At 46.6% G+C, this 16,627-nt stretch overlaps 1 protein-coding gene across 2 annotated transcripts in view; it reads right to left on the bottom strand.

Annotated features, from left to right (window-relative positions):
* ak5 (adenylate kinase 5) overlaps positions 1-16,627 on the bottom strand; it is a 310,275-nt gene that overhangs the window by 119,362 nt on the left and 174,286 nt on the right. For both annotated transcript variants that reach the window (XM_084326901.1, XM_084326902.1), the window contains exon 7: positions 11,104-11,194. In XM_084326901.1, the coding sequence (XP_084183027.1) occupies positions 11,104-11,194 (91 nt within the window). The remainder of the gene's footprint in view (positions 1-11,103; positions 11,195-16,627) is intronic.

The following is a 16,627-nucleotide window of genomic DNA, read 5'->3' as shown; positions in this document are numbered from 1 at the left end:
TGGCAATTGTGTAATCTGACTTTGAAAGCAATTTGTTTCTTTACACGAGTTGAACGTTTCTCCACCCAAAACACAAACATCAATACTTTCTGTAGGTGCTTTAGATCCAGACGACATTTCAGCCAATGCGTTGTTCCTCTTTCGCTCCTCCCACACTGACTGTTTACCTGCATGCAACCAAACCACGTTCCTGTAGGAATATCTGTCTCTTGCCTCGTCTCCACTACCCAGGGTTTACAGTAGCCGTGCCGTGGCCCGTCTGGCACACAGTGAGCGTGCGTCTCCATTGTCTTTATAACCTGGCTGGACCCCGGCTGAGACAGATACCTTTCACAGACCGGGCCGGACCTGGCCAACGCTGGCTGGGACTGATGTATCATCCCGGTTTAGCTTGTGTAGCGCAGTCGGTGGTGTGAATTATGAAAGGTTGCCTAGCAACCAGAGAGCTTACAAGAAACGCAATGGAGACACAAACCCAACCATACCATACCATGCTAGACCACGGCTAGCCCCAGCCAGGCTGATCATGACCTTCATTATACTACCTACTGTATAACCAACCTATAGTTTATTCATATAACACTGTATAATAACAATGTATAATAACACTGTACACACTGTATACTCATATCTATATATATAGCTATACCTACTCATATTATTTACACCACTGGTTAGAGTGGTTTATTATCATACTCGTACCACTGTATATATATATATAATACTGTACATACATTAGCTCAGCATATTTACTCTGGCTTTCTCTATACTCCATCTATACACATGTTATACTGTATACTACAATGCACTTTACTGCTCCTTAGCACTCTAGTTAGATGCCAATTTAATTTAGTTAAGTACTCTATACTTGTACTTGTGCTGTACTTGTACTTGTGCTGTACTTGTGCTTGTGGTTATGAAATGACAATAAATTGACTCTCTAATCTCTAAAAGTGCCATCCCCACTCAAACGTGATTGGTCAATACTTAAAAGCTAAAAACATACCTCTTCACCTTAGCCCTTTAGTACATTCTGCTCATTACATCCACACTGATTATTGTACTGTAAATGAGAGCTATTTTATTGAACTGCACTATCTATTTTATGATAGTTTTATGTCTATTTTATGATTATTGTACTGAAAATGAGAGCTATTCTATTGCACTACTTCCACTTTATGCATTGCTGTTATTCTGTAAATGTAATGCTCATTTTATGCCTGTCTCCATTTATGTCAATTTAGCAATTTTGCACTACTTTGGGCTTGTTGAAGTCAGAGGTTCTATGTAGGATTGTTAGTAACTGTCTAACTGCATATATAACTGTTTCCACTAGAGGGCGCTCTAGGCGGAGCCACTCAAGACACCACCAGGTGGCGAGTATAAATAGAGATGTCTCCTCCTACTCTACCTCTTTCCCCCCAGCCTCTCAGTGAGAGGAGACCTCATGTGCTGCTGCTCATACCATGTGAATGAATAAACCACGCCGCTTAAAGGCTAAAGATAGAAACCATACCTCTTGACCACATTATTGTCGCCCTATAGCCGGATTCTGTCAACAGCAAATCTTGTATGAAAGCTGCTATACAAATAAAGTGTATTATTATTGTTGTTATTATTATGATTATGATTAATAATAATAATAACAACAATAATACCACTCAAATTACCAACGGAAATCAGAACGCTTGCCTACAGATTCTGCATTCTGTTATTACTGTAGAACCAAACCGTGCGTTCCAGTTCTACCTGTTTCCTAGAATACTCTCAGGCCATCGAACCATCTGAACATCACAGGAATGAATCTTTAATAATCTTATTTTGTCAATCGTCTATTCTCTCAGCTTCTCTTCTCCCCCCTGCCACTCCTACACCGTCCAACGTCTAGACACCTGATGAAAGAGAGGTTGCTATGTGGTGAGACTGAACTAGCCCAAAGAGTGCTGATATAAAGTTAGAATAAGATGATAAAGATAGGATACGCTGTAAAAAAAAAAAAAAAAAAGTGAAAATAACAGTGAATGTATACTACGAAAATTTAAACAAGACTTGTTACTCTGTCGTCATTACAAACAATTCTTGTGTTCAGGCAAGACTATTGGATCTGGAAGGTGCAGAAATAGACTCTGCTTTTGAGTGTTGCTTTGTTCAGGATTAACTAAAAGTGTTTTCCTTTTTTTCTGATCATGAAACCACGGGAGAACAATTGTCCACCAGTCCACCCAATTGTCCACCCTGTTCAAGTCAAGTCAAGTCAAGAGTTTTATTTGTCACGGCATACAAGTATACAATGAAATGCGGGTGGTCTTGCCCGCAACGATGTGCAATACAGTAGTACAACATATAATAGAATCCAATAGACAACATTGTGCAATAAACAGGTAACATAGTGGGACATCACGGTATTTGTACATAGTTATTTACAGAGCATGAAGGACATGCTAGGTCCCTTGGTAGTGCAATACACTGTTACTATTCTATTTTTAAAGTGACCTTTCCTTTGTGGCCATAAGTGTGGGCGTGTGCAGCATGAGTGAGTGCTTTCTCATGTTAAAGTGGCTGCTAGTGTGCGAGCGTGCACAGCGTGTGTGTCGTGTGTGTGCTAATGTGTGCTTGTGTGTGTAGGGTTCAGTGTTCTGTGACCCTCAGTGTTCATTGTTCAAGGCTCTGATGGCCTGGGGGAAGAAGCTGAGCCGAAGCCTCTCTGTCCTAGTAGCTGGTGTTCGGAGGCGTCTGCCTGACCTCAGCAGCTGGAACAGGCTGTTATTGGGGTGGTGAGGGTCTTTCATTATTCTGCAGGCTCTGGATTTGCACCTCTTGTTGTATAGAACCTGCAGGGGAGGTAGTGCAATACCCGTGGTACGCTCGGCAGAGCGCACCACTCTCTGTAGGGCCTTCTTGTCCTGTGCCGTGCTGTTGCCATACCAGGCAGTGATGTTTCCAGTCAAGATGCTCTCTACAGCTCCGGAGTAGAAGGACTGGAGTATCTTCCCCGATACTCTGAACTTCCTTAACTGTCTCAGGTGGTAGAGGCGCTGCTTCGCCTTTTTTACAACTGTGTCTATGTGTGTTGACCATGTCAGATCCTCTGAGATGTGGACCCCCAGGTACTTAAAGCTGCTCACCCTGTCCACGGTGGCCCCGTTTATCCTCAGTGGTGTGTGTGTCTCCTGCTGTCCTCTCCTATAATCCACGATCAGCTCCTTGGTTTTACCAATGTTCAGGAGCAGGCTGTTGTCCTGGCACCAGCGTTCCAGTACCTCAACCTCCTCCCGGTAGGCCTTCTCGTCGTTGTCCGAGATCAAACTTCACTATGGAGTTGGAGCTGAACTTGGCCACACAGTCGTGTGTGTATAGTGAGTACAGCAGGGGGCTCAGAACACAGCCCTGGGGGGACCCGATGCTCAGGGTGATGGTGTTGGAGGTCTGACCCCCCACCCTGACCGCCTGGGGTCTTTCACTCAGAAAGTCCAGTACCCAGGTGCTCAGAGCGGAGCTCAGACCCAGCTCGATCAGCTTGTCCACCAGTCTGGTGGGGACTATGGTGTTGAACGCTGAGCTGTAGTCAATGAACAACAGTCTCACATAGCCCCCCTTCTGACGGTCCAGGTGAGAGAGGGTGCTGTGCAGTACTTGGGAGACCGCATCGTCAGTGGACCTGTTTGGCCTGTATGCAAATTTCATAGGGTCCATATCGCTGGGGAGGGAGGCACAAATGTGATCCTTGACCAGCCTCTCGAAACATTTCATGGCCACAGAGGTGAGTGCCACCGGTCTGTAGTCATTGAGACCTGCTGGGGAGGGTTTCTTTGGTACCGGGATAATGGTAGACATCTTGAAGCAGGCAGGGACCACTGACTCCTTCAGGGATCAATTAAATATGGTGGTGAACACAGGGGCTAGCTGGTTAGCACAGGACTTGAGTATGCGTCCTGTTATTCCATCTGGGCCAGCCGCCTTCCTGGTCCCCTGGCGCGGCTCACGTTGACGCCTGTCTGCTCCCGGCTGCCCTTGGGGGGGAAGGACGACGGGATGGGTTAATCGCAGATACGAATTGCATGCATGTATCGCATGTGTGCCGATTGATGACCTCTCTCTCTCTCTCTCTCTCTCTCTCTCTCATAAATGCTCTTCTCACACTGTGTACCGTCAATGAGAGAGCGTCCCCGCCCCCCCCGCGGATGCCCCCCCACCCTCCACAACAGCCGGCGCACCAGTGACGTCACTAGCCGTTGAGCTAGCAGTGCTACTGTTTGCACCAAACCGCACGTAGAAGGTGTTGAGCTGGTCCGCAAGGGAGGCGTCGTCGCTCCCCATTGAGGGGGCGCTGACTTTGTAGTCAGTTATAGTCCTCAGTCCCTGCCATAAGCCTCTTGTGTCATTCTTTGCCATTTGTGCCTCCATCTTGTCAGCATACGTCCTCTTAGCAAGTTTAACAGCCTTGCACAGAGTGTAGACTGTTGTCTTGTACTCTTCCATGTTTCCTGACTCTCTGCCCAGGTTATAAGCAATGGTGCGAGAGTTCAGGGCTGCTCTGATAGTACTGTCCACCCATGGTTTCTGGTTCGGGAACACCCTCGCCTTTTTTGTGGGGACAATACTATCAGCGAGTGTTGTTATGAAAGACACCACAGTGTCTGTGAACTCGTTGACGTCACTGGTGCTCCTCTCTAACATTCCCCTGTCGACGTCATCGAGTGCGTCCTGAAGCGTGGCCTCTGATTGGTCGGTCCATCTTTTTACCTCACGTGACACGACGGCGTCACGTGATCTTTGTTTGTAAGCGGGGACCAACAAGATGGCGGCATGATCCGACGTGTTCGTCGCTCCCGCTAATGGTGGGGCCGGTACAGCCTTGTATCCGGCTCTGAACGGGGTGTAACAGTGGTCGAGTGTATTTCCTCCTCTTGTGGAGCAGACGATGTGCTGAAAGAAAGACGGCATGACTTTCTTCAGATTCGCCTGATTGAAATCCCCGGCTACAATCATGGCCGCGTCTGGGTGTGACACTCCATTAAGAAGATCATTTCAATCAGATTGATTGGGTTTGAGATTGTTTAGACAATAAGAACCCACGCTGGTATTCACCAGTAGAAATGTGGCCTGAAGCTATAGATCATTTATTTATGCAAGTAAATAGATTTTTGGCGTATCCACTGAGGCGATGATGGGCCGGTTGTCTATTATGTCTTTGGAAAAACAAAATTAACCAGAAATGTGAGGAATTATTTCACAAAACTCATCTATCTCCTGAAGGAGAAGGCAGATAAATGTACTCTGTGCCACTGGTCCAGCTGAAAATGAATAGATTCATTGGCTTTTTATTGACAGGGATTCCTTCCGTTTTGCTCTGCCGATTTATCATTATGTTCATCATTAATTCACAGCACTACAGTACATCTCATGCCATGAAGATTTGATCTAGCCTAGTTATGTTCCTTGTTAATGCGCACCACATCTTGTAGTATTAAGAATGCATGTACTGTACCACTAACATGTACGATGGCATTGTCATTACAGAATACCTCCATCATGCATTTATTCTGCATTTGTCTACGGCTGCTCCCTCTCACACTGAACACACACTGAACACACACTGAACACACACTGAACACACACTGAAGACACACTGAACACACACTGAACACACACTGAACACATGATGAACTCACACTGAACACACTGAACACACACACACTGAACACACGCTGAACACACACTGAACACACACTGAACACACTGAACACACACTGAACACACACACACTTAACACACACTGAACACACACACTTAACACACACTGAACACACACACTGAAGAAGACACACTGAACACACGCTGAACACACACACTGAACACACACACTTAACACACACTGAACACACACTGAACACACACACTTAACACACACTGAACACACACACTTAACACACACTGAACACACACTGACTGAACACACACTGAACACACACACTTAACCCACTTTTATCGCTGTACGATTGAGAGCATCCTCACCACCTGCATCTCAGTCTGGTACGGCAACTGCACCATTAAGGACCGGAAATCACTGCAGAGGGTAGTGAAAATAGCCCACCGCATCACCAAGACCCCACTCCCCCCCATCTCATCAATCTATGAGAAGTGGTGCTCACGGAGAGCACGGAATATCATCAAAGACGCTTCTCACCCCAACCATGGACTGTTCACCCGACTGCGGGGTACTTGCTCTGGGGCTCGCTACCGCAGCCTCCCAGGCAGAACCAACAAGACCACGTATAGTTTCTTCCCCTCAGCTGTCAGACTTCTGAATCAAAACTCTACATAGCCCACTGCACCTCACTGTATACCTGTGTATATAGCCATAGCTTATGTAGACTTTATTTTAATGATTATTTTTTATTATATTTTGTATTGTATTTAGTATTGTATATTTTTCACCATTTCACATTGTGCTAACCATTGCACTTTACTGTACAGTTTTTATTTATGTGTTTTATATTGCAAATGACTGTTGATTGTCACATCCTGGTTAGACGTACAAAATCTTACAAAGTCTTGTACTGTGTAATGACAATAAAGTGAATCTAATCTAATCTAATCTAATCTAATCTAATTAGTCAGTTGGTCGTTTGGTTACAGTGGTTGTTTGGTTTTTTAATGCTTTTTTCATGCCGACTGCATGCCGACTGCACCTCTCAGATAAACATATGATTTAACCCTTTACCGGCCAAGTAACCATTTTGGCCATTTCCCCATACAATATATTTAGCCAGGTGGGAGAGGGGGGGGGGGGGATCTTTAATCTATGAAAAAAACTTCTTCCAGCCAATCAGCACAGGTCAGGCTATGACACAGATATTGTCACCATCCCATCTGACCAATCAGGATAGACCCTGGGGATCTGCAACTTCCTTCTTTTCACCACAGCAAAGAAATGCTGTGGTCCTTCACTTCAAGAATGTCTTTAGTGATAGTCAGCCCTGTATTCTAGCCTTCTGTAGTGTGTGGTAGTGAAAGGGTTAAAGAGTGCATTAAAAATATATATATATTAAAAATAGCATATTTCTAAGCCCATAGTGTCATGGTTTTTGCTTTGCTTCGTCTTCCTGTGACAGCTGTCAATCACTGGCCTCTGTGGTTAATTGCCTCATGGTAGGGCAGGTGTGTGGGCTTGATTGCACCTGATTCAGTGCAGCTGTGCCTATGGTAGCTGAGTCTATTTAAGTTTGAATCTCATTCCCTTTTTTGTTGGCTATCCTTCCGGTCAGGCTTTGTTATATTAAAGTGTAGCGCTGTTCTGCCCGCCTGTAGCTTTATGCCAAGCAAGCAGTGCAAAAATGCTTCCGCATTCGTCACCGCACGCTAGTGCGGTAAAGCGCCCTTCTTTTCAGACAAATGCTACCGTGCGTGCACCGGCGGCGGCGTGCTCGCTCAGGTGCGTGCGTGCGCCGGCGTGCTCGCGCGAGGTGCCCGCGCATGCGCATGAGATCCCGCCTCGAGCGGAGCTCAATATATATAAGTCACCGCCCCTTATTCAGTATCTAGCAATAGCTCAATTGGCAAGGCCACATGGCTGTGGATCCTATGGCTCGTTTGCTGGCGAGTTCGAATCCCATCGAAAATATTTTTTAACGTGATTTTTTTTTAACGTGTATTCTTTCGCCGGTTAAGGTTAGGCATGGTTAAGGTTAAGGTTAGGCATTGTTTCGGAGTTGGTTAAGGTTAGAACGGTTAAGTTTAGGCGCTGTTAAGGAGCTGGTTAAGGTTAGAGTTTGTCAAAGAGAATGGCAATATAATTTCTATGGTTAAGGTTAGGCATGGTTAAGGTTAAGGTTAAGGTTAGGCATTGTTTCGGAGTTGGTTAAGGTTAGAACGGTTAAGTTTAGGCGTTGTTAAGGAGCTGGTTAAGGTTAGAGTTTGTCAAAGAGAATGGCAATAGACAGCCTATTTCCGCGCGACCTGGGCGCTGGGCGGCGGAAAATGAAAGGCGCATTACTGCACGCCACTACGGTAAATTTTTGCACTGCTTGCTTGGCATAAAGCTACACGCGTTCTGCCCTGTTCAGCATTTTGTCTTTCTCTTTAGCCATTCTTTTTTAGTAGTAGTAGTAGCAGCCAGGTTTTAGGCTATACTGGCTTATTTAGCACTTCATTTTCTAGTAGTAGTAAAAGTAGTAACTTTTATTGTAGTGTGTTTCTTTTCATGACCGTTTTCTTTTGTTTCCTTTTGAACTTTCCTTTTGTCATTAGTCCACTACTACACATAAACTCCCTTAGTGGAGGTTTATTGTTATTTAAGTTCTTTGTATGAACTCCGTTATTAGGAGGCTCCTTTGTGGCTTATTTCAGTAATACCTCTTTATTAAGTGTTGTACTGTTTTTTGGACTTGATTTATTTTCTTAAAATACACATTTTGAGGCTTCCACCTGTAAAGGTTGTTGTTGCTTTTCCCCTTCTCCTTAATGTCTGCTTAGCAGTTTAGTGGTTATTCGTTATACGAATAACTTATAGAGTCCCTATTATTTGCTAGTGACCCAAACGCCTGAAGCCCTCACACATAGTGGTGGCAGAGGCACAGTGCTGCTCACTGTTGTTTGCAGTTGCTGAAGTAAAAAGTGGGATTTTATCTTGGCAAAGTACCGACTGCAGACTGACCGACCAATCATCTCAGTCACACATGAAACCGCAAATTCTTATCACATCATGGTTCAATCCCATTCATCTCTTGGCTGTTGACAAATGCAATTGTCCTTAATTTATTCCCATGTTTATCCCCACACACCGTTTGATGCTCCATGGGAAGGGATATATTTTTGAAGGCATATGTTAGGAGCGACTTCCTCCCCACCCGTGGAACCTGCCCCTCCCATATGAATTCATATCCTAATATTTTTCTCCAGCCTGCCAGCAGTACTCACCTCCAAGGTCTGCCTACTCTGTAAACACAGTAGACAGTCCCAATGTTCTGTAAAGCCCTTACTACATACACATTCATAGATAGGTATGCATGTGTATGCAGGGGGTGACAGTGGCTTGGGAGGTAGAGCAGTCATCTGGTAATCAGAAGGTTCCTGGTTGTCGAAGTTGTCCTTGACACCTAACCCCTAACTGCTCCAGACACCTAACCCCTAACTGATGAGCAGATCGGCACCTTGCATGGTTGCCTCTGCCGTCGGTGTGTGAATGTGTGAGTGAATGAGTGAATGTGAGGCATAAGTTGTAAAGCCCTAAAAAGCACTATATGAATGCAGTCAATTTACCATTTAGGTATGATTCAAAGTATCATTAATGTTACTGTGGTCTGGAGTGTTTGGAATTTTGTTTGTACCTTGGTTAGGCTTTGATACACACTTTCACATACAGTGAAACTGTATGTTATAGAAGATTATATTATAACATAAAGCATTGCTTTGTAATAGCTATTTTGTAATTTGTGATTTGTAATTGAGAGTTTATTCTGATCACTTTTATTAAACTATTATTATTATTATACTTTTAAATTAACCAATCGCAGCCTGAGGACACATTTCAAATGGCCTGCAACTTGGTCTCTAAAAATAAATTATATCACACAGCTTCCAGACCACATGATGGTAGCAATCTTCACCTGCTGACAATGCATTCTGTCAGGCTGTATCAAAGTCCATGCAAACACGGAGCAAAGCGAAATCTTCATAATCAATATGAAATTAGCTGCTATATGAACAATCTGTAGCCTGTAGATATTGAATTGGTTGCATGTTGACATTTTTGTAAATGTGAACAATGCTACTGTTGAGACCCAATTGCACTAGCATGTCTTCATGCCAGATTTGGTAGTTAGTGTTCCAACGGTTAAATTGACGCACGCAAAGCGAGGCAGTATTTCTTTTCCTGCCTGTGTTCTTGGTTCACTCAGAACCTGGCCAGAGCTCCAACCATGCACCACAAAAGGTCTGAGCTCGGAAGTTCAGATGAGTGTGACGAAGGTGCTCTTTGGTTGGGAATGGTTGGGCTGGGAATCACCAGAGGCCCCATCATACGATATTATCACGATACTAGAGTCACAATATTGTAATATCACGATACTGCAATATATTGCAATATATTGCGATGCATTATCTTTTTTTCAACTGCAAATTACGTCACCAATGGAAAACTTTGTTAACGTCTGCAATAAAAATATATATACAGTACATCATCTTTATCTAATAAGATAACGTTATCAGTTTTTTTTAAACATCGATTCTTGGCATCATTGTATTGATATAATTTCGGCATGCAAAATATCACAATATATTGCTGTATCGATTTCTTCCCCGCCCCTAATAGGAATACAGACATTTTAAAAAGCAAAATGTTTAAAGGCCTTTAATTAAGAAAGCTATTTCATGGTGAAACAACTGGGTTACAACCCACGATATTTCACAAAAAATAGATGTTGTCATAATTTGGTATATTTGTAGATGTGATATTTTAAGATAAGATAAGATATTCCTTTATTGATCCCCTTGGGGAAATTCAGGCATCATAGCAGCATGGGGGAGGGGGGAGGGGAGGTACAGGTATGGTAATAGTAGAAGACATGATACAGGTCATAAAATAAATAGTACAGTAGAAAAGTGTAAACAATATAATTAATTAACTCTGAGTATGCGCATATGAGCAAGTAGGCAGTGTAAATAAATCAATTCACATAAATTCAACCATAACAGGTCAGCTGGGTTTTGAAAAGACTATCAACTGAACTAACTGCACAGTTAGAATGCACTGCATTTATATAGAGCTTTTATCCAAAGTGCTTTACAACTTATGCATCACATTCACACACCGATGGCCGATGCAGGTGACCGTGCAAGGTGCCGACCTGCTCATCGAGAGCAGTTAGGGGGTTAAGTGTCTTGCTCAAGGACACTTGGACACGCTGCCTGGAGGAGCCAGAATCAAACCGGGAACCTTCTGATTACCGGACGACCGCTCTACCTCCTGAGCCACTGTTACCTAAGCAAGTTACCTAACTCACAACAATACAGACAGCAACACGTTTGGCAGAACATGGCGCTCCACTGTCTTTCCAAAAGCTGTGAAATATGACACAGAAAATGTGTGAATCTATATCTCACCAGCAACAGGCTCCCTGGTGGGAAACAGCTTGTTGTCCAGAGTCGTGCTGATGTCAGAGAAGACCTCCTCTTCATCCCGGTCTGCATCCAGCTGACAGAGGAAGACGAAGAAGAAGATACGCTTTCAGATTAGATTAGATTAGATTAGATTCACATTAATTGTCATTTGGCATCCAACCAGAGTGCAAATGTAACCGTACAGTGCAATAGTAATATACAATGTACAGGTGATTAAACTGGGTATAAATATATATATAAATGTATACAGTAATACATAAGTATAAAGACACTATGGTAGTAAGTCATACTGGCCAGCAGCGTAAGAGTAGGTAAGGGATATGTACAGATATGTAAAAAGAATTATATGCAGGTATGTACAGATGTGGATATATATATATATATATATATATATATATATATATATATATATATATATACGATAGAATACATTTATATATACAGCATTATTGTACATGCTATCACGCAGAGTTATATGGGTTATATGCAGGTGTATAAGTAGGTATATAGAATGATTATATGCCATTTATATTGGATTAATTGGGATCAATTTCTATGTATTACAATTTTTTATTTGATTTGAAATCTTTATTTCGAACATGTAAATGAATACAAACAAAATAAATAACTAAACAAAATCAAAACATAACTCAAACAAAATAAATAACTAAACAAAAGCAAAACATAACGATTCTGTTCTGTTAATTAGTGGTGACGCTCGGCATCACTCATGCACTGTCCTCGCACGTGCACGCGCACTGAATACATTTCCACAAATGTACCTTTAATCCCAGTATTCGTCTGACCACACCCCTCGTTAGCTTACCTTCATAAGCAGGTGTGTGGTCACCTGCTCTCCTCCTTCCCAAGCTTTCACCACAAGGTGAGGTCAAGGGCTGCAGCGGCGTCGGATGCCGAGCGTCACCACTAATTAACAGAACTTGGTTATAGTCATAACCTATCGTTCTGTATCATTAGTGGATCCGCTCGGCATCACTCATGCACATAGGGAGGCCGAGCGGAGCCACCGGCCGACAAATACACCCCGCTGAAAGCCCCCCACGACCATCAGAACAGGGAGGGCCGAGCCCCCCCGACCCCCCCTAATGGAGGGCACCCCCCCTATTAGAGGTTTCCCGGGAGGGCGACGGACCCGACCGTGCGAAGAGGCACTCAAGCAACTCAACGCACAGGGTGAGCAGACCGTGGCCTGACCCCACGACTACACACACGCACAACCCGCATGCCACCCGGGAACGAACGGAGGGAACAACCTCGTTACTGCCCCCAAAAAACACGGGGTCAAGGGCAAACCCAACCCCGTGGCAAGGCCGTAGCAGCGGAGCGCGAAGGAAGGCCCAGACCCACCAAAGGGACTGGACCCCCTGGAACGGGGGCCCGGAGAAGTCCATGATGCCAGCATCAAGACCCCACCAGGCGGGCACTTAGTGGCCCCGCCCCCCACATCGCCAGCGTATTCGGACAAAGGCCCCTCAGCCAAGCGGGCCCTGTCCCCCCAATAGTACACCGCCTGGCACACAGACCCTGCAGAACAGGCAGTCAGCATGGCTGTAAGCACCCAAAAAAGGTTTAACCAACGGAAGCAGGCAGCGCACCGGGGAAAAACCAGGCAACAGGCTGTGAACCCGAGCCTGGAGACTGCGGACGAGACAGGCGCCAGAGGGGACAGCTGAACACAGCCGCCCCGGCGGAAGGGGCGCATGCTGGTGTTGTTGCATGACCAAGCCTCCACATAAAAAAAACCCACCCAGAGGGGTTGAGGCAGAGAAGGCTGACACGATTGGCAGACGTCATGAACGTGCAGGGGCACCCTCAACCGGTGAACCCGGGAGTTGACACTGCTCCAACACACCAGAGAACCAACCACCTAGTCGTTACCCTATGCGGTGGTTGGTCCCATAACCCCTCAGGAAAAAACTCCAAAACATACCTGCGGCACTACCGCAGTACCCGTGTTCCAGTTTCCAACAGGGTTATCCCGGGCCTACGGGTCAACGAAAACATTACTTTGGACCGGGCCCGGTGATACGGGGAGCACAGGGTCCCCCGAGGAGGTCAAAGACTACCCCAACAGGCCCCTCTTCGTCATGCGTAAGAGAAGAGCGCAAGAATGGAAAACCAGCCCCAACACCCCGTAGTTGGTATTCCCAGGAGGTCACCCAACCAAGTACTAACCAAGACCAACCTGCGTGACGGCCGAGATCCGCCGAGATCGGGCGTGTACAGGTTGGCACGGCCGTAAGCCATTACGACAGTGTAGAATACAATGCACCCAACAAGGGTTCCATAGCGCCTAACCCTGTGACACCCGGACCGACCTAGCATTTTTCCCCCTGAAAAAAGCCCAAGTCCCTCAGAGTACCAGAACAGCAGATCTGCAGCCCCGGCGGACAACGGGTTTAACTGATCCGGACCAGCGCGACCAGAACCAGTCCCGTGCCCTAACCACGCCGGCATGCCAACTCCAGGAGAAGGGGCAGATATGCGTGTTGATCTCAAACATGAAAAGAAGGCGCCACTCAGACGTTCGATGCGAACCGCGTCCGGTGGCCCACCCCCAGGGCGTGAGACCCTTCTACGTATGTTCAGATCCATTCCGTTATCATCCCCTGATATGAACGAGAACCCATCGACAACGACACAGGTCGTCGGAAGAGGAAAAACCCCCATCCCAATTGCTTTATAAAAACGCTGTTTTAACCCCAAGCAACCAAGGCGTGCCAGTCAGTTGCTTAATGTCCAGCAGAACATCCCGAGCTAGCACTATGTGTGCGTCGGGTATATCCACATCAAAAAATTGGCTATTTAGACCTTTTTATTGAATCCCCAAGGCGCCCAGGGGAACGACAAGAGGGGCGGGATGCAACCAACTCCAACCCTTTATAATAATAAAGAAGAAGCATCAACCGTATGAACCCAACTGCACAGCTGGGAGTAAAAAACTGTTTATATTTTTTACATCCAGTCACTCCTTTAGTCAAAGAGTATAGACCGAACTTTCCCAGAAGCCTTCCCACATGAGTAGTTATGAAAAAGACATGTCAACTGTGAGTCACGTGACCAACTGACTCAAGTTTACACATAAATCGAGTGTAGCAGACCCGTAAGCCCTACGCTCCAACTCGACACCTTAACACCACAACCTTACGTAAAGATCTTAACTCACGGAAGCCGTCGCCATAGCAACATTGCTATGACGGGGGGAAACCCTGTACACGGCTCCTGTTTGTAATAGGAGTTGCGTCAGGACAACCCCCCCCCCCCCTCCCTGCCAAGACGTTCTAACGGCTCGGCCCTGACTGGCTCAGCAGAATGAGATAAAATCTCCTAAACCAACCAAGTGGGAAGGAGGGGTTTATTCGACACCCCCTCACAAAAAACCCTTTTCCCTACACACAATAACAACTGTAGCATTTTGAAACCTTCGGTAGAATGCTAATGTATAGCGTAAGCTAATACAATGCCCGCTACCCACAAAATGTGAACAGGATTTACAACAAAACAAGTCGTATGTGTGTGAATCCTACACCCGCTGTCTATGTCGTACATAGCAAACGCTGACCGAGAGTAACGGCTAGGCCGTGGAACGTGTGTGTACGAGTATTACTGCAACTAACACAACAGCGTTGTGGAACACATATACTTTGTTTAAGCAATGGAATACCACCAGTTTCTACCTGCATGTGGAGCGTCAGGCTAATAGAACCTCCTACGACTGAGTGTATGCTTGCAGACCTTGCTTAATCTCGTAACACAACATGACTCATCTCTCAATGTAATAGTGCAGATTCACATTTACGCAACCCCATCATATGATTTGTTGAAGAAACATATATAGTTCCCCTTATATCGGGGAACTTTTTATTTCCATGGCACAAAACACAATCATGAGGGGCCGGGGAGGGTGTAGAGGAGAGGGGACACAGAGGGAAAAGTCACTTTAGCGGCGTCTGCCACCTCGCGGCGCTCGAGTTTTGCCACCCCGAGGAGCCCCGGAGGGACGGTAGGTAACTGTCTGCTGGTCTCGACGTTCCCTACCATCTCCTCCGGTCGTGGATGGGCCGGCGGTAGCAGAAGCGCCGTCTCTCCTCCTGGCCTTCTTGGAGGGGCCAGCAGCGGCGGCGGAGGCAGTGGTAGGCACGGCGGAGGGAGCTCGACATTGTGGAAGCCTTCTGACTCCACCGGCAAGGACGGGAGGCGGAAAATGGGGTTGGAGAACGGATCTCTCCTCTGCCATCTCTCTGCACGTTGAGGTCATCAGCTGCAGGGCCTTCCCGAATAGTCCAGCATCGGAGAGGCTGGCCGTCAGAATAGGGGTTCTCTTCTTCTCCGGCACTCGAGCCTGCTCCAGCCAAAGGTGGCGCTGGATCAGGGTGGCCAGGGCGCGCATCTTCCCAGAGGCTATGGCCAGCACCTGGGTAAGATGCAGGACAGCTCCTGCCGCCTGGGTGATCTGATCGCATTTTACCTCGGTCAGATCCGTGCCGCCCGTCATTATCCCCGATCCAAATCTAGCCAGGTGGGCGATGTTAGAAGCCGCAGCCAGTGATTGTGTACCAGCGATAAATGACTGGTCACCCCAATATGCCAATCGCCTAGCCGATCTTCCATGGAGAACCGGCTTGCATAATGGTTCCCACACCATATCCGGACAGAGGAGAGCGGCCATCGGCCTATCAAGCCGTGGCACGCCCTCTCTCATACCTTTGACCAACCCCGACACCCGCGTAACTGGTACGTAGGCGGGGGTAAGTCCCATGATGTGAGACACCGCCTGACCCTGACGAACATAGGCCCCCATTGAGGGGAAAAATGGGTAGACAACATCCACCCCTCTCACCGGGCGACGCTGCCAGAGATGACCTATGAGATCATCGGGGACAGGAGCAGGCAATGGCTGCGGCAGCAGCACGCCGTTTGCAGCGGCAGCTACCGCCATGAGCTCGGGAAACAAAGCCTGCAGTTCCCCCTGCTGACTTTCCTCCACCGAACCCGCATCCCTCACATACAGCAGGCTTCGACCCATTGAGGAGCCACAGTCTGATGTGGCTGATAGCAGGGCATCCTGCTGAAGAGGCCGAGGTGGTTCCCCGACATCCTCGAACAAGGTGTCCCAAGGAGCCATTTCTCCCCCCTCCGGTGTTTCCTGGATAGGAGGGATACTCGCCTCCACAGGACCTTCAAACAAGAATCCGTCCGACTCTTCCATGATATCCTCAGTTTCCATTGGACAAACAGAGCCTGACGCATCCTCGCTGGTCTCCAGCAATTCCCCAAACCCAGGCCGTTCGCGCCTGCATGCCACCATCTTGCGACGTGAACGGGCAGACGCGAAAAGTTTGTGTCGCAAATCCTCCGGACCCAAAGGAACCGACCGTTCAACAACGGACGATTCCCTGGAACCAGAGGAACCAGAGTCGAGATCATGCCATCGCTGGAGCGACGGCACCGAAGTCTCGGCTCCTCGGAGAGGCAAACTACCCAT

Source organism: Notolepis coatsorum (assembly GCF_963971535.1).
Source record: "Notolepis coatsorum genome assembly, chromosome: 13".
NCBI classification, from domain to species: Eukaryota; Metazoa; Chordata; class Actinopteri; order Aulopiformes; family Paralepididae; genus Notolepis; species Notolepis coatsorum.
This window is presented reverse-complemented; position numbering and strand designations above follow the sequence as displayed.